General features: G+C 48.1%; 1 protein-coding gene across 2 annotated transcripts; it reads right to left on the minus strand.

Annotated features, from left to right (window-relative positions):
• Positions 1-5175: 5175 nt before the first annotated feature.
• On the minus strand, positions 5176-10087 carry Gmfg (glia maturation factor gamma). Of its 2 annotated transcripts, XM_042667923.1 has the most exons (7): positions 9979-10087; positions 9546-9642; positions 9227-9276; positions 8178-8227; positions 6522-6604; positions 5539-5612; positions 5176-5381 (listed from the first exon to the last, which is right to left on the minus strand). In XM_042667923.1, the coding sequence occupies exons 1-7, from the start codon at positions 9979-9981 to the stop codon at positions 5310-5312; spliced, it is 429 nt and encodes a 142-aa protein (XP_042523857.1). In that variant the 5' UTR covers positions 9982-10087; the 3' UTR covers positions 5176-5309. The 2 variants fall into 2 exon arrangements, with proteins under 2 accessions (XP_042523857.1, XP_042523858.1); XM_042667924.1 differs by lacking the exon at positions 9979-10087 and having other exon boundaries at positions 9542-9641.
• Positions 10088-12548: the final 2461 nt, after the last annotated feature.

Genomic DNA, 12548 nt, shown 5'->3' on the forward strand with positions numbered 1-12548 from the left:
CTCCCTCCCGCGCCGCCGCCACCGCCGAGCTCCGCCCTCCGCGCCGCCGCCGATCCCCGCCGCAACGGGGAGGGGGAGGGGGCGCCGACCCGCCCCCCGCCCCCCCAGACTCGCTCCCTGCACCCCCCTCCCCGGGGCCGCGGCGGAGACCCCCTTCTCCACTGCGGAGCCGCCAAAGCCCGCCCCCGACCCCTCCCCTGCCCCACCCCCGGCCTCCCCTGAGACCCCCCCATCCTTTAGACCACGCCCCGACTGCTAGGGGACCCCATCGGCCCCCCACCACCACACACACGACACATCGAGATCTCAGATCACGTCCCCCCCCATCCCCATCCCCCGCCAACAGCACCTCCGACCAGGCCTTACCTCTGTGCTAAAGACCCAGATCATATTAAAGAGACACCCAGGACCACAAAAAGAAAGAAAGAATGTGTCCTCGGCTCTTCCATGACCTCCACACCCCGCCAGGGCCCCGAACGCACTCTCCCCACCCCGGGTACTCAAGGGCAGCCAGCAATCAATGCCTCTAGCATACAGGTGGACCCTAGACCACACCCCAACACTCAGGAAGGTGGCAGGCCCATGGGGTACCAACCCCAAGATCATGCCTGAGCCCCTCTGAGGACTCCAACCTTAATCCATAGCTAGCTACTCAGCACCACAATCAAGGTCCCATGACTTCGTGAAGACCCTTCCCCTCCTCCAGCCATTTCCTTTCTCCTTCCAGGACCCTTAGCCCCTTCCTGGTCTCCAGGCCAGTCTAGAGCACCCCACAATGTGTGTGGGGGTGCTTTTATTTTTTTATTGTTATTATAAAGGTGATGTATGTAGTGTTTACGTGCTTAAACTTTCCACTTTCTCCCCCTATTGCATCCACGTTCCAACCTTCTTAGGAACCATAGACCATCCTCTTCTTACCTCTCCTTTTGATTTACCCTAAATTCTTTCCCGTATCCCCCCCCCCCCCCATCCTCTGGCACCCTTCCACACCCTTTTCTCACTCTGACTCCAAAGAGCCCAGGATACCTTCCTCCCAGCCCTTCCCTCCAACGCAGGACCTTCTCCATGTACCCACCATCCCACAGGCCTCTCTGCCTTACCCTTTTGCTGTTTTATGTTGTTGTTGTTGTTGGACGGTTTGTATTTTGGTGTTTTTTTCTTTTTTCTGTTGGTCCTGGAGCTGGAACTCAGGACCTAGGCCCTATCCTTGAGCATTTTTTGGCCCAAAGCTAATGTTCTACTACTTTGGCCACAACTCTGCTTCTGCCTTTTGGGGATTCATTGGAGATAAGAGCCTCATGGATTTTCCTGTCTGGGCTGGCTTCAAATCACGATCCTCAGATCTAGGCCTTTTGAGTAGCTTACAGGATTACAGATGTTAACCATTGGCACTTGGTTATGCTTTCCCTTCCTCCCTTCCTTCCTTCCTTCTTCTTTTCTCTTTTTTCCAGTCCTAGGGCTTGAACTCAGGGCCTGGGTACTGTCCCTGAGCTTCTTTTGCTCAGGGTTAGCACTCTACAATTTGAGCCACTGTGCCACTTTTTCTGTGTATGTGGTACTGAGGAACTGAACCCAGGACTTTATGCATGCTAGGCAAACACTCTACCACTCAGCCACATTCCCTGCCCCTCTTTTTTCTTTTTTCTTTTCTTTTGTCGGTTGTGGGGCCTGAACTCTAGGCTTGGACACTGTCCCTCAGCTCTTTAGCTCAAAGCTAGTGCTCTACCACTTGAGCCACAGCACCATTTCCAGCTTTTTCTGCTTATATGGTGCTGAGGAATTGAACCCAGGGCCTCATGCATGCAAGGCAAGCGCTCTACCACTGAGCCACGTTCCCAGCCCGCCCCTGTTATTTCTTTTTCCTCTCTCTCTCTCTCTCTCTCTCTCTCTCTCTTTTGGTCAGTCATAGGTCTTGAACTCTGGCTTGGGCACTGTCCCTCAGCTCTTCAGCTCAAGGAGAATGCTCTACCCCTTGAGCCACAGCGCCACTTATGGTTTTCTAGTGGTTAATTAGAGATAAGAGTTTCATGGACATTCCTGCCTGGGGTTGGCTTTGAACCTCAATCCTCAGATCTCAGCCTCCTGAGTAGCTAGGATTACAGGCATGAGCCACCAGCGCCTGATCTGTTATTTCATTTTTGACAAAGGGGTTCAGCTAACATTTCCTAGGACTAGCCTCAGAATTTGTGATCCTTCCACTCTCTCTGCCTTGAGTAGCTGAGATTATAGACATGCATGACCATGACCAAAACTCTCCATCTCTTTTTTCAGATGTTCACAGAGATGATCCCCAAACCTAGCAAGGTCTTCCATCAAAATCTGCCTTGTTGGAGCTGGGAAGGTGGCTCAGTGGTAGAGTGCTTGCCTTGCATGCATGGGGCCCTGGGTTTGATTCCTCAGCACCACATAAGCAGAAAAAGCCAGAAGTGGCGCTGTGGCTCAAGTGGTAGAACACTAGCCTTGATCTGAAGAGCTGAGGGACAGCGCCCAGCCTTGGAGTTCAGGCCCCACAACCGACAAAAAAAAAAAAAAAAAAACCTGCCTTGTTGTAGCCCCCCATACCTTTGAAGTCTCAAATGCTTCTCATTTTGGATTTCACCATAAATTCTTCCCTGCCATGCCATCACAAGAAGTGTGCCCTATCCCCAGAACCAACTACCTTCCCTTTAGTGAACCGTGACCCAGTCACTCGGGAAACACCACCCCACACACACTTCATGGTCTCTACTGCTCACTGCTGGAGCCTGGAGGTCAGCCTGGGAGGATACAAGTAGGGGAAGAAATCACAACAGAAAAGTGAGTACAGATGTAGCCACAGTATGTGCCAGCAATGGTGTTTAAGGATTGGATGATTCAATCTTCAGAATAGCCAAGTAAGAGCTGGGCTCTGGTACCTTATGCCTGGAACCCTAGCAACTCAGAAGCTGAGATCTGAGGATCATAGTTTGAAGCCAGCCAGGGCAGGAAAGTCCGTGAGACTCTTAACTCCAAATAACCATCAAAAAGTCGAAAGTGGAGCTGTAGCTCAAGAGACAGAATGCCAGCCTTGAGCAAAAATGCCAAGTGATAGTGAGAGGCCCTGAGTTCAAACCCCAGATTAGAAAATTAGGGAACAGGTAACTTCAGAACCTTAGACAAAGCCTAGAAATATTGGGAAAAAAATAATTTGCAGTTTGTATCAGCCTTCTAAGGAGGCATACTTTATGTGCTGACTCCTCATTGGATAACTAATTTACTCTGGACTCTCTGATTGGCTCATCCACAATCAGCCACACCCACTCTTCATCAGTCTCGCGCTGTATCATCTTCTTTGATTAGTCCTTGATTCCCAAGGGAAACCTTTATTCCTGATTGGACAAAGCTCCATACATGCCCCTTTCTGATTGGATCTTTGACAATCACCAGCCTAGGTGCAAATAGAAATTTATCTTTGAAGAAATGGGAACCCCAAGGAGGAGGGGGGGGGGGGGAAGAGAAGAAAAACAATAACAAAAATAAAGAGTTCCTTAAATATCTTGTCAAACAGATAGTATGACCATTGATGACAGGATAGTCTCAAGTTCAAGTCCAAATTACTCACATCATTGGATCCAAACAACTACACTGGGATTCTATGCCTCAGTTTCTTCTATTTTAAATCAAAGGATCCAGGTATGGTGATGCATGACCATAATCCCAGCACTTCTGAGGCTTGAGGCAGAAGGACCTTAAGTTTAAGGCCAGCCAGGGCTATATAGAACAACCTAGTCTCAAAAAAAAAAAAAATAGTGGATAATAATAGTATCTTCTTCATGGAGTTTTGTAAGGATTAAATGAGTTAATGCCTGTGAAGTGCTCTGTGTAAGTACCGGTGCTCTCAATAGCAGAATTAGCTATTATCATACATTCGAGTATATCTAAGTGCATGACCTTTAGATAGGTCTCTTTGCCTGTTTGACCTCAGCAGGCCAAGAGTTCCCAGATCTGTTTATTGAATACTCCTCGGTTCCCTAGGTCCCTTCCTTTGCCACCTTCAGTCATCAGAGAGAGGGATTGTAATCAATGGGATGGATGGGAAAATGGGGGCTAGAGGCCAGTTGCCAAGAGGAGAGGCCTCCACCAATCCCCCCTCCCGAAAACTGAAACTGGGTGGAGGGAGGGACAATTTCTCTATGGACCAGTTGTGGGGGGGAATGATTGAAGTCCTTATGCAAGAGACTTGGAACTGGGGACAGGGGATAAGGGTTTGGATGGAGCAGGGTGAAGTGGTGAGAGGTCTCTGTGATAGGGAGGAGATGGATGGAATAAGATTGGGACTGGCTTTTAGGCTCTCCCTGAGGAATGGGGGGGGGGAGAGCTGCCCAGACCCAAGGTCACTGTGTCATTGTTACCATGGCAACGGCCACCTCTCTACAGGGAACCTGGAAAGGGGTGGAGTGGGGGGGGGGGGGCTTTCCTGGTCCCTGAATCTGGAGATGGAGAAAGAAACAGTGAGAGGCCCAGAGGAAAAACCTGAGGAATTGTTTCATCATCTTGGTGAAGACTTGTTCATCTTAGAGTTCACCAAAGGTGCTCAATAAATATCCTTCAGAGACAGGGCCAAAGGCTGACACAGTGTCCATGCCCCCAAACCCCAGATGCCACTGAAAGGAAAGAAGAATCAGGAACAGGTTGGGAGAGGGGGGGGTCACCATTTCCTGTTTCTTCAAGGCACAGGTGTCCATTGATACTGCCACATCTTCCTCCCTAACCCGGGGACCCTAGCACCTAGCCATCCAACCAAACCCCCAAACCACTGGCCAGCCACCAGCAACTTCTGAGCCCCTGAAGCAATTATGATAAATTCATTCACTTCTTCACCTTTAAATTCTTTCCACTGAAAGGCCCAGTGCTCAGTGTGAGTGAGCACTGAAGTCCACTAGCACTGAAGCCTATAAGGTAGGGAGAGAAGGCACTACCTTTTTTACCCTCAGGGGGTGTCTGTTCCCTTAAACAGCAACCCCCCCATAGATTCAGAAGACTCAGACCCCTCACTCCCACCCCCCAAGCCATCCCCAAGAAATCCCATAGTCCCTGCCTCTTCTAATAAACAGGTGTCTGAAAAATGTCTGTTTCCCCCTCCCCTCGAGGCTTTCTGCCCCCTGTTGGCCAATGACTGGAACTGCAGGGCTACCACCCACAAATATGAAGTCAGAATTGAGGATTTGAGTTCTTGCATTTTTTTTTTTTTAATGGTTTTATAGTCTTGGATGTTTGGATGGCAAGAGTCTGGAATCTTCAGTTCCCCCTTGGGACTCAAACATGAGAACTTCAAGTTCCTGCTTCAAGAGTCAACGAAAAAAAGACAACTTCTCTTGGAGCCAGGCCTCTGTGAGGTCATCGGTGGTGCGGATTTCAAACACCTGAGCAGGGAGAGAGATCTCCATATTAGAATTCCATGGGGACTGCAGACACCTTAGATCCAAGGATTGCGGGGTGAGGACACAATCTTCTTCCCTCAGCCCCAGGTCTCCAGGCCCCTCTGGGATCTCGACATTCCCACCCCTTCCTTCCCTGCACCTTGGTGAGCTCAGCCGTCTGTACCAGTCTGTTCTTACTCCCAGCGTACATCATCTGCTGCTCCGGTTTGCAGCCTGTGTGACACCGAGAAGAGTGTGTCACTGAGGACCTGAGAGTGCTTAGTGACACTCTAGACACGTCTTTCAAGGTGGCAATTTTCCAAGGGCCTTTGGAACTGCTATGAGATGTCCCAGAATGCTCTACGGGACATCCTAGACAAACTAGAAATTTCTAGTTTCTACATTTGTTTGCTTGGGGGCTTCAAGTTCTTTTTTCTTTTTTGCCAGTCCTGGGTCTTGAACTCAGGGCCTGGGCACTGTCCCTGAACTTCTTTTGCTCAAAGCTAGCACTCTATCACTTGAGCCACAGCACCACTTCCAGCTTTTTCTGTGTATATGGTATTGAGGAATGGAACCCAGGGTTTCATGCATGCTAGGCAAGCACTCTACCACTAAGCCACATTCCCAGCCTGGCTTCAAGTTCTTGTGTGTGCATGGTTGGGGGGGCGGTCCTCTGATTTAAAGGCCAGATGTAGATTTCTCTGCAAAAGGAAAGGGGTAGAGGGTGGCTTCTGCCTGAGGACAGAGGGAAAGAGGGGGTTGTGGCTTTAGATGCATCTAAATTCCTCCCCCTCTTTCTCTCTCTCTCTTCTCTCTGTCCACCATCTTTTTTTTTTTTTTTTGGTCAGTTATGGAGCCTGAACTCTGGGCCTGGCACTGTCCCTCAGCTCTGCAGTTGAGCCACAGAGCCACTTCCAACTTTTTCTGCTTATGTGGTGCTGAGGAATTGAACCCAGGACCTCATGCATGCAAGGCAAGCACTCTACCATTGAGCCATCTTCCCAGCCCCTCCAGCACCTTCTTTTTGCTCTAATACAGGCAATCCATATGCATTAAAAAAAAAGCATGCACCCACATACACTCACACCCCTGGTCCCCCAGAATCTAACCCATCTCCTGAGGATAAGAAAAGCCATGTCTCACCCACAGGGCTGGAGAAGATAAAACACAAGGGGTAGGACACCCGGCCATCTGCATGCACGTACTTATAGCTGTAGACCACGAACCTATGCCAACAATAAGGAAATCACACTCAGCACTTGAGTCTGTCTTCAGCCTTCAGTTCTCTCTCTCCCTCCCTCCCTCTCTCTGCCTCTGTCTCTGTCTCTCTCTCTCTCTCTGTCTCTCTCCCAGTACTGGTGCCTGAACTCAGGGCCTTGAGCTATCTCTTGGCTTTTTTTGCTCAAGGCTGGCACTCCACCATTTGAGTCACATCTACGCTTTTGGGTTTTTGGTGGTTAATTAGAGATGATTCTGGATTATCATTTTTTTGTTTATACATATATACTTGTTTATACATGTTTGTATGTATATACCATATTGTAGATATTAATATGAATATGAGCATATATAGATAGATGGATGGATAGCCACATAAAGTCCTAGAAAGCAGAGGTTATCTTTTTTGGGGGGATGGGGGTACTGGGGATTGAACCCAGGACATTGAACTTGATAGGCAAGTATTTTGCCACTCAGCTACATCCCAGCACAATTATTTTTTTTTTAAGTAAATTTTTTAACCAGACTCTAGTGGCTCAGGCCTGTATCCTAGCTCTCAGGAGGCTGATATCTGAGAATCATTGTTCAAAGCCAGCCTGGCAGGAAAGTCTGTGAGATCCTTACCTCCAATGATCCACCAAAAAGCCAAAAGTGGAGCTATGGCTCAAGTGGTACAACACCAGCCTTGAGCAAAATACCTAAGGTACTGCACCTATGCCCTGAGTTAAAGCCTCCAGACTGGCATGCACAGTGTGGATGCACACACACACATGCGTATGCGTGCACGCACACACACAGATAATCTGACTTATTGAATTGAAATCCCCTTTTGTACAACCTCTTAAATTTTTTTTTTTTTGCCAGTCCTGGGGCTTGAACTCAGGGTCTGGGCACTGTCCCTGAGCCTCTCTGTGCTCAAGGCAAGCTACTCTACTACCTGAGCACCACTTCTGGCTTTTTCTATTTATGTGGTAATGTGGAATCGAACCCAGGGCTTCATGCACGCGAGGCAAGCACTCTACCACTAAGTCACATTCCCAGCCTTAATTTTTTAAAAAAAGAAATGTTTTTCTCTCTTTCAGAAACAAAGCCAGTAAAACATTGAGACTAAAGCAAAAAATAAACTCTAAACCAATATAATATATAAATTAATATAAAATTATGCAATGAAAGCCAGGTGCCGGGTGGCTCATGCCTGTCATCCTAGCTACTCAGGAGGCTGAGATCTGAGGATCATGGTTCAAAGCCAGTCCAGGCAAGAAAGTCAGTGAGACCCTTGTCTCCAATAAACCAATAGAAAAAAACAGAAGTAGTGCTGTGGCTCAAGTGGTAGAGAGCTAGCCTTGAGCTGAAGAGCTGAGGGACAGCACTCAAGCCCAGAGTTCAAGCCCCACGACCAACAAAATACATAAATAAAATAAAATAATGCAATGAAATAATATTACATCAACCAAAAGTTCTAGGAAGTCTTCATCTCAAACACAGAGTCCCTGAGTCTATGCACAAGTGTTCCCTAAGTCTAGGCCTCCATTTTCATCCCCTCCCCACAGCCCAGTCCTCCACTCCCTTCCCCCGGGATACCTGGGCTGTCTCTCTGGCAACTCCAATTTCAGTTCCTCTGGAGAAATATTCTGAGACGGGAGACAAGGGACAAATAGGAGAGAAGGAAACAAAGGCCATAAATAAGCACATACATAACCTACTTCACGTAAGTAGGTCCGGTTATCATACCCACACAGCCCAGAGATATCAAGACACTTGCCCAAGGCTGCACAGCTGGGAAGTAGCTGGATTCAGATTTGAATCTTTGTTCCCATGGTAACCACTTCACTATCCTTCCTTTTATAGGGTGGGTGGAAGCTTAGCTCTTAGCCAGTCCTACCCCACACACCCCACAAAGCCACAATCAGAAGGAAGCCTTATCATCATTTATGATTTACTGATAAAGACAAGGTGGCTTCCTTGTCTTCCTGATTACAAAGGAGTTCTGTTAACTTATCTAGACTCATTTTCCTCTAAGTGTCAGGGAGGTGTGTGTATTTGCACACAATCCTGGGGTTTGCCGTGGGGCCTGGGTGCTGTCCCTTAGGTTTTTTGCTCAAGGCTGGTGTTCTACCACTTGAGCCACAACTCCCCTTCTGGGTTTTTGCTGGTTAATGGGAGATAAAGAGTCTCAAGGATTTTCTTTTCTGTTTTCTTTTTTTTTTTAGGTCTGAAACCCGGACTTTAACTCTGTACCTGCTGCTTTTGCTCATTGGCTAGCACTCTACCAACTGATCCATGTCTCCAGCCCCCCACGGACTTTCTTGACTAGTCTGGCTTTGAATTGCTATCTTCAGATCTCGGTCTCCTGAGTAGCTAGGATTATAGGTGTGAGCCACGAGGGCCTGGCAGTATCACTTTATTGAGCACATAATTTGCTCCAGGCCTTAACTTCAGGTTAAGGAATTAAACCATTGTTCTGTAAGCAGACTAGGAGATTGCATAGGTAAAAATATCAGGCACACACAAAGGAACTGTGGTCTCCCGGTATTTGTGGCTCTCAGTGCCCGGGTCTTTGCATCCATTCTATGTCCCTTGAGTCCTCAGTACCGCTTAGAGGGATCCCGTTCCCCCTCCCAGACCCTCACCTGAAATTCTTCCTCCAGAACCACCATTTGCCGGTCTTTATCCACTTTCACTGGGGAAAGGAGTGCACGTAGGGGTCAGACCTGCTCCCAACACGTAGACGACACCAACCACACCCCCTTTGGCCACGCCCACCACGCTAACCCCTCCCCACACCCACATAGAGGTGCTGGTCCCGCCCCTGTAACGCCACGCCCACCTCGACGCAGGCAGCCCCAGATGCCACGCCCACCTCAGTGACAGTGGCCCCGCCCCTATTGGCCCCGCACCCAGTCTCCCGTGGAGGGGGGGGGTCGGGAGAGGGGGGGGAAGATCACTCACTTATGATGGCTGCATTGTCTGTCTCTTTTCGGAAGCGGAATTTCCTCAGCTTTTCCTTTAGCTCCGGGTCCACCTCGCACACCACCAAAGAGTCAGACTGCCAGAAGGATCAGGAAGACTTGAGCTGGTCTAGACATAACCCTTGTGTTCCCCCCACCCCCTCCCAGCCTCAGTTTCTCTCTCCAGGAAAGGAGGTCACAAGACTCTGTCCCTCCCGTTCACCAGGACAAAGGGCCCAGAAGTCAGGGTGGAGGCTTGGTGAAGAAGACCCAGGGATCCATTTGCCTAGTTGCTAAGTCCAGCAAAACCACCTTCCCCATCTGTGACCTCTAGGCCACAGCTGACCTCCACCTTGAGGTCCTCCCCACCGCAGCCCCGCTCAAGCTCCAGCCCCGAGCCCCTCGCCCATCCCATTCAGCTCTTGGCCCCTGACCATGGCTTGCAGCTTCCCTTCTTTTCTCAGTTCCGCTGTCTTCTAGAGGTGGGGACTACGGCTGTGGGGGGCGGGCTGTAGGGTAGGGGGGAAGGTTTCATCCAACACCACATCCTGTTTATGCCAGTTCTGGGACAACTGTCACTAAGGGCTCCTCCTCCTCCTTCCTTCCTCTCATCAGGCCAGGATGGTTCAAGCTTTGCAATCGCTCAGACCAGGGTTCAAATATTGCCTTGTGGGTGGCTCTAGCTAAGTGGCTTCGCTCTTCTATTTCAGGATTGTAGTGAGGATCCTTAGGTTCACTTGTCTCCCAGCATGGCTGATTTGCCAGGCATGGTGACTCACTCTTGCCTGTAATCTCAGCACTCAGTAGGCTGAGACAGGAGGAGCATGAGTTCCAGTCTTCAAAACACTAAGTGCATGCCAGGTGTGGAGGCTCACACCTGTAATCCCAGCTACTAAGGAGGCCGAGATCTGAGGATCATGGTTCAAAGCCAGCCTGGACAGGAAAGTCCATGAGACTCTTATTTCCAATTAACCACGAGGAAACTGGAAGTGGCACTGTGGCTCAAGAGGTAGAGCACTTGCCCAGACCTGAACAGCTGAAGGACAGCACCCAGGCCCAGAGTTCAAGCCCCACCACCAACCAAAAAACAAACAAACCCACCAAGTGCTGGGGATTCAATTGTCCAGTACCTGGCTTACGTTGGACTTTTTTCATGGCCTTTGTGGCCCTACGCCTTTGTGGCCCTACAATTTTGCCAGATGTATACTTCTCTCCATCTTAACATTAAGACTATTCAGAGTTTGGGTGTTGGTGGCTCATGCTTGTAATCCTAGCTTCTCAGAAGTTGGAGATACAAAGGATCACAGTTCAAAGCCAACCTAAGCAGAAAAGTCAGTGAGACTCTATCTTCACAATAACCAGCAAAAATCCGGGCTGGAGGTGTAGATCAAGAGTACCAGCTGTTAGCAGGTAAGCCAAGAGAGCACAAAGTTCAGAGTCCAATTCCTGGACCAGCATAAAAAAAAAAAAGTGTTCTGGGGAGTAGGGATGTGGTTCAATGTTAGAGAATATGTTCAGCATATCTCTGTAAGACTCTGGGTTCCACTAAAAATAAAAGAAAGAAAATATTTTGTATTGCCTCCTTTCCCATCTTGAAATGAAATTCCTAGGTAATGTGACCTACTTACACACATAAATTCAAAAAAAATCAATATAATAACCCTAACTGTCAAATAAAGAAGAAATAACGGTAAAGTAATTTATGAGAGAACCAGATATATTTTAGTGAGAAAATCCAAACAAACAGAAGAGAATTTTCCCAAGGTCCTGATCCATTGTGCTCACTGAGCTTGCTCCCTTCCCTAGTAATGGGGAGCTCCATTCTACTCTTCAGCTCACCCCTGCCCACTCAAGCACGTCTCTGTGGTTGTCCTCTCTCTTACCTCTATCATCTGTCCCTAGTGGATTATTCCCCTAGGCCTACAGAGTTATTTCTGTTCTTCGAAAAACTAAAAACCAACTGGGTATGGTTGTGTACACCTGTAATCTCAGCTATTCCGAAAGTGGAGATAGGAAGATCATAGTCAAGTAGGAGATACTACTTGAAAGATAACATGAAGTAGGAGTCCCCTTGTAACAAAGTAGAATGCCCCTTTCATGGCTAATGTATGTTAATAAAAATTAAAAGTATTGGAAAGTGTGTGGTTCATGCGGTAAAATGCACGATTAGCAAGCTCAAGTCCTAGAATTCAAACATCACTACTGCCAAAAATAAATACATACACTAAAAACAGCATCTACATGGCTGTTTCTGCTCATTCATTTCCTTCTTTATTTTATTTGCTTATTTTGTTATGATCCTGGGGCTTGAACTTAGCCTGGGTTCTGTCCCTGACGTTTTTCACTCAAGACTAGAACTCTACCACTTGAACCATAACTCCACTTCCAGCTTTTTAGTGGTTAACTGGAGATAAGAGTCTCTCAGATTGTTGGTCACTAGTGGCTCATGCCTGTAATCCTAGCTACTTAGGAAGCTGAGATCTGAGGATCACGGATCAAAGCGAGCCCAGGCTAGCTGAGACTATCTCCAATTAACTACCAGAAAGCTGGGAGTGCCAGTATGGTTTAAGTGGTAGAGCACTTGCTTTGAGCTGAAGAGCTGAGGACAGCACTCAGCCCCATGACTGACCAAAAAAAAAAAGTCTCTCAGATTAATCTAGACTAGATTTGAACTTCAACCCACAGATCTTAGCCTCCTGAGTAGCTAGGATTACAGGCATGAGCCACAGGCACCTGGCTAAGAAATCGTATTGAATAAATGAAGCAACATGAAAGAGCACAACTACCTCTATATCTATGCAACAGGAAAGTTGTAGCTTCTGTCTAGGAGGTACTAATTGGGTTTTGTGACATCCCTGACCTGGTGTGAAATGGCTTTTCCACCAGCCTTTGTGAGATTTGCATCTCCTTCTGGATTTGTCTCCTCCTTTCTGGGCTTTTTTTTTTTTTTTTTCCTTTTTCTGGCCAGTCCTGGGGTTTGAACTCAGGGGCCTGGGCATTGTCC

The sequence above is a fragment of the Dipodomys spectabilis genome, unplaced genomic scaffold, assembly GCF_019054845.1.
Source record: "Dipodomys spectabilis isolate Male_0828 unplaced genomic scaffold, ASM1905484v1 ptg000422l, whole genome shotgun sequence".
Taxonomy (NCBI): Eukaryota; Metazoa; Chordata; class Mammalia; order Rodentia; family Heteromyidae; genus Dipodomys; species Dipodomys spectabilis.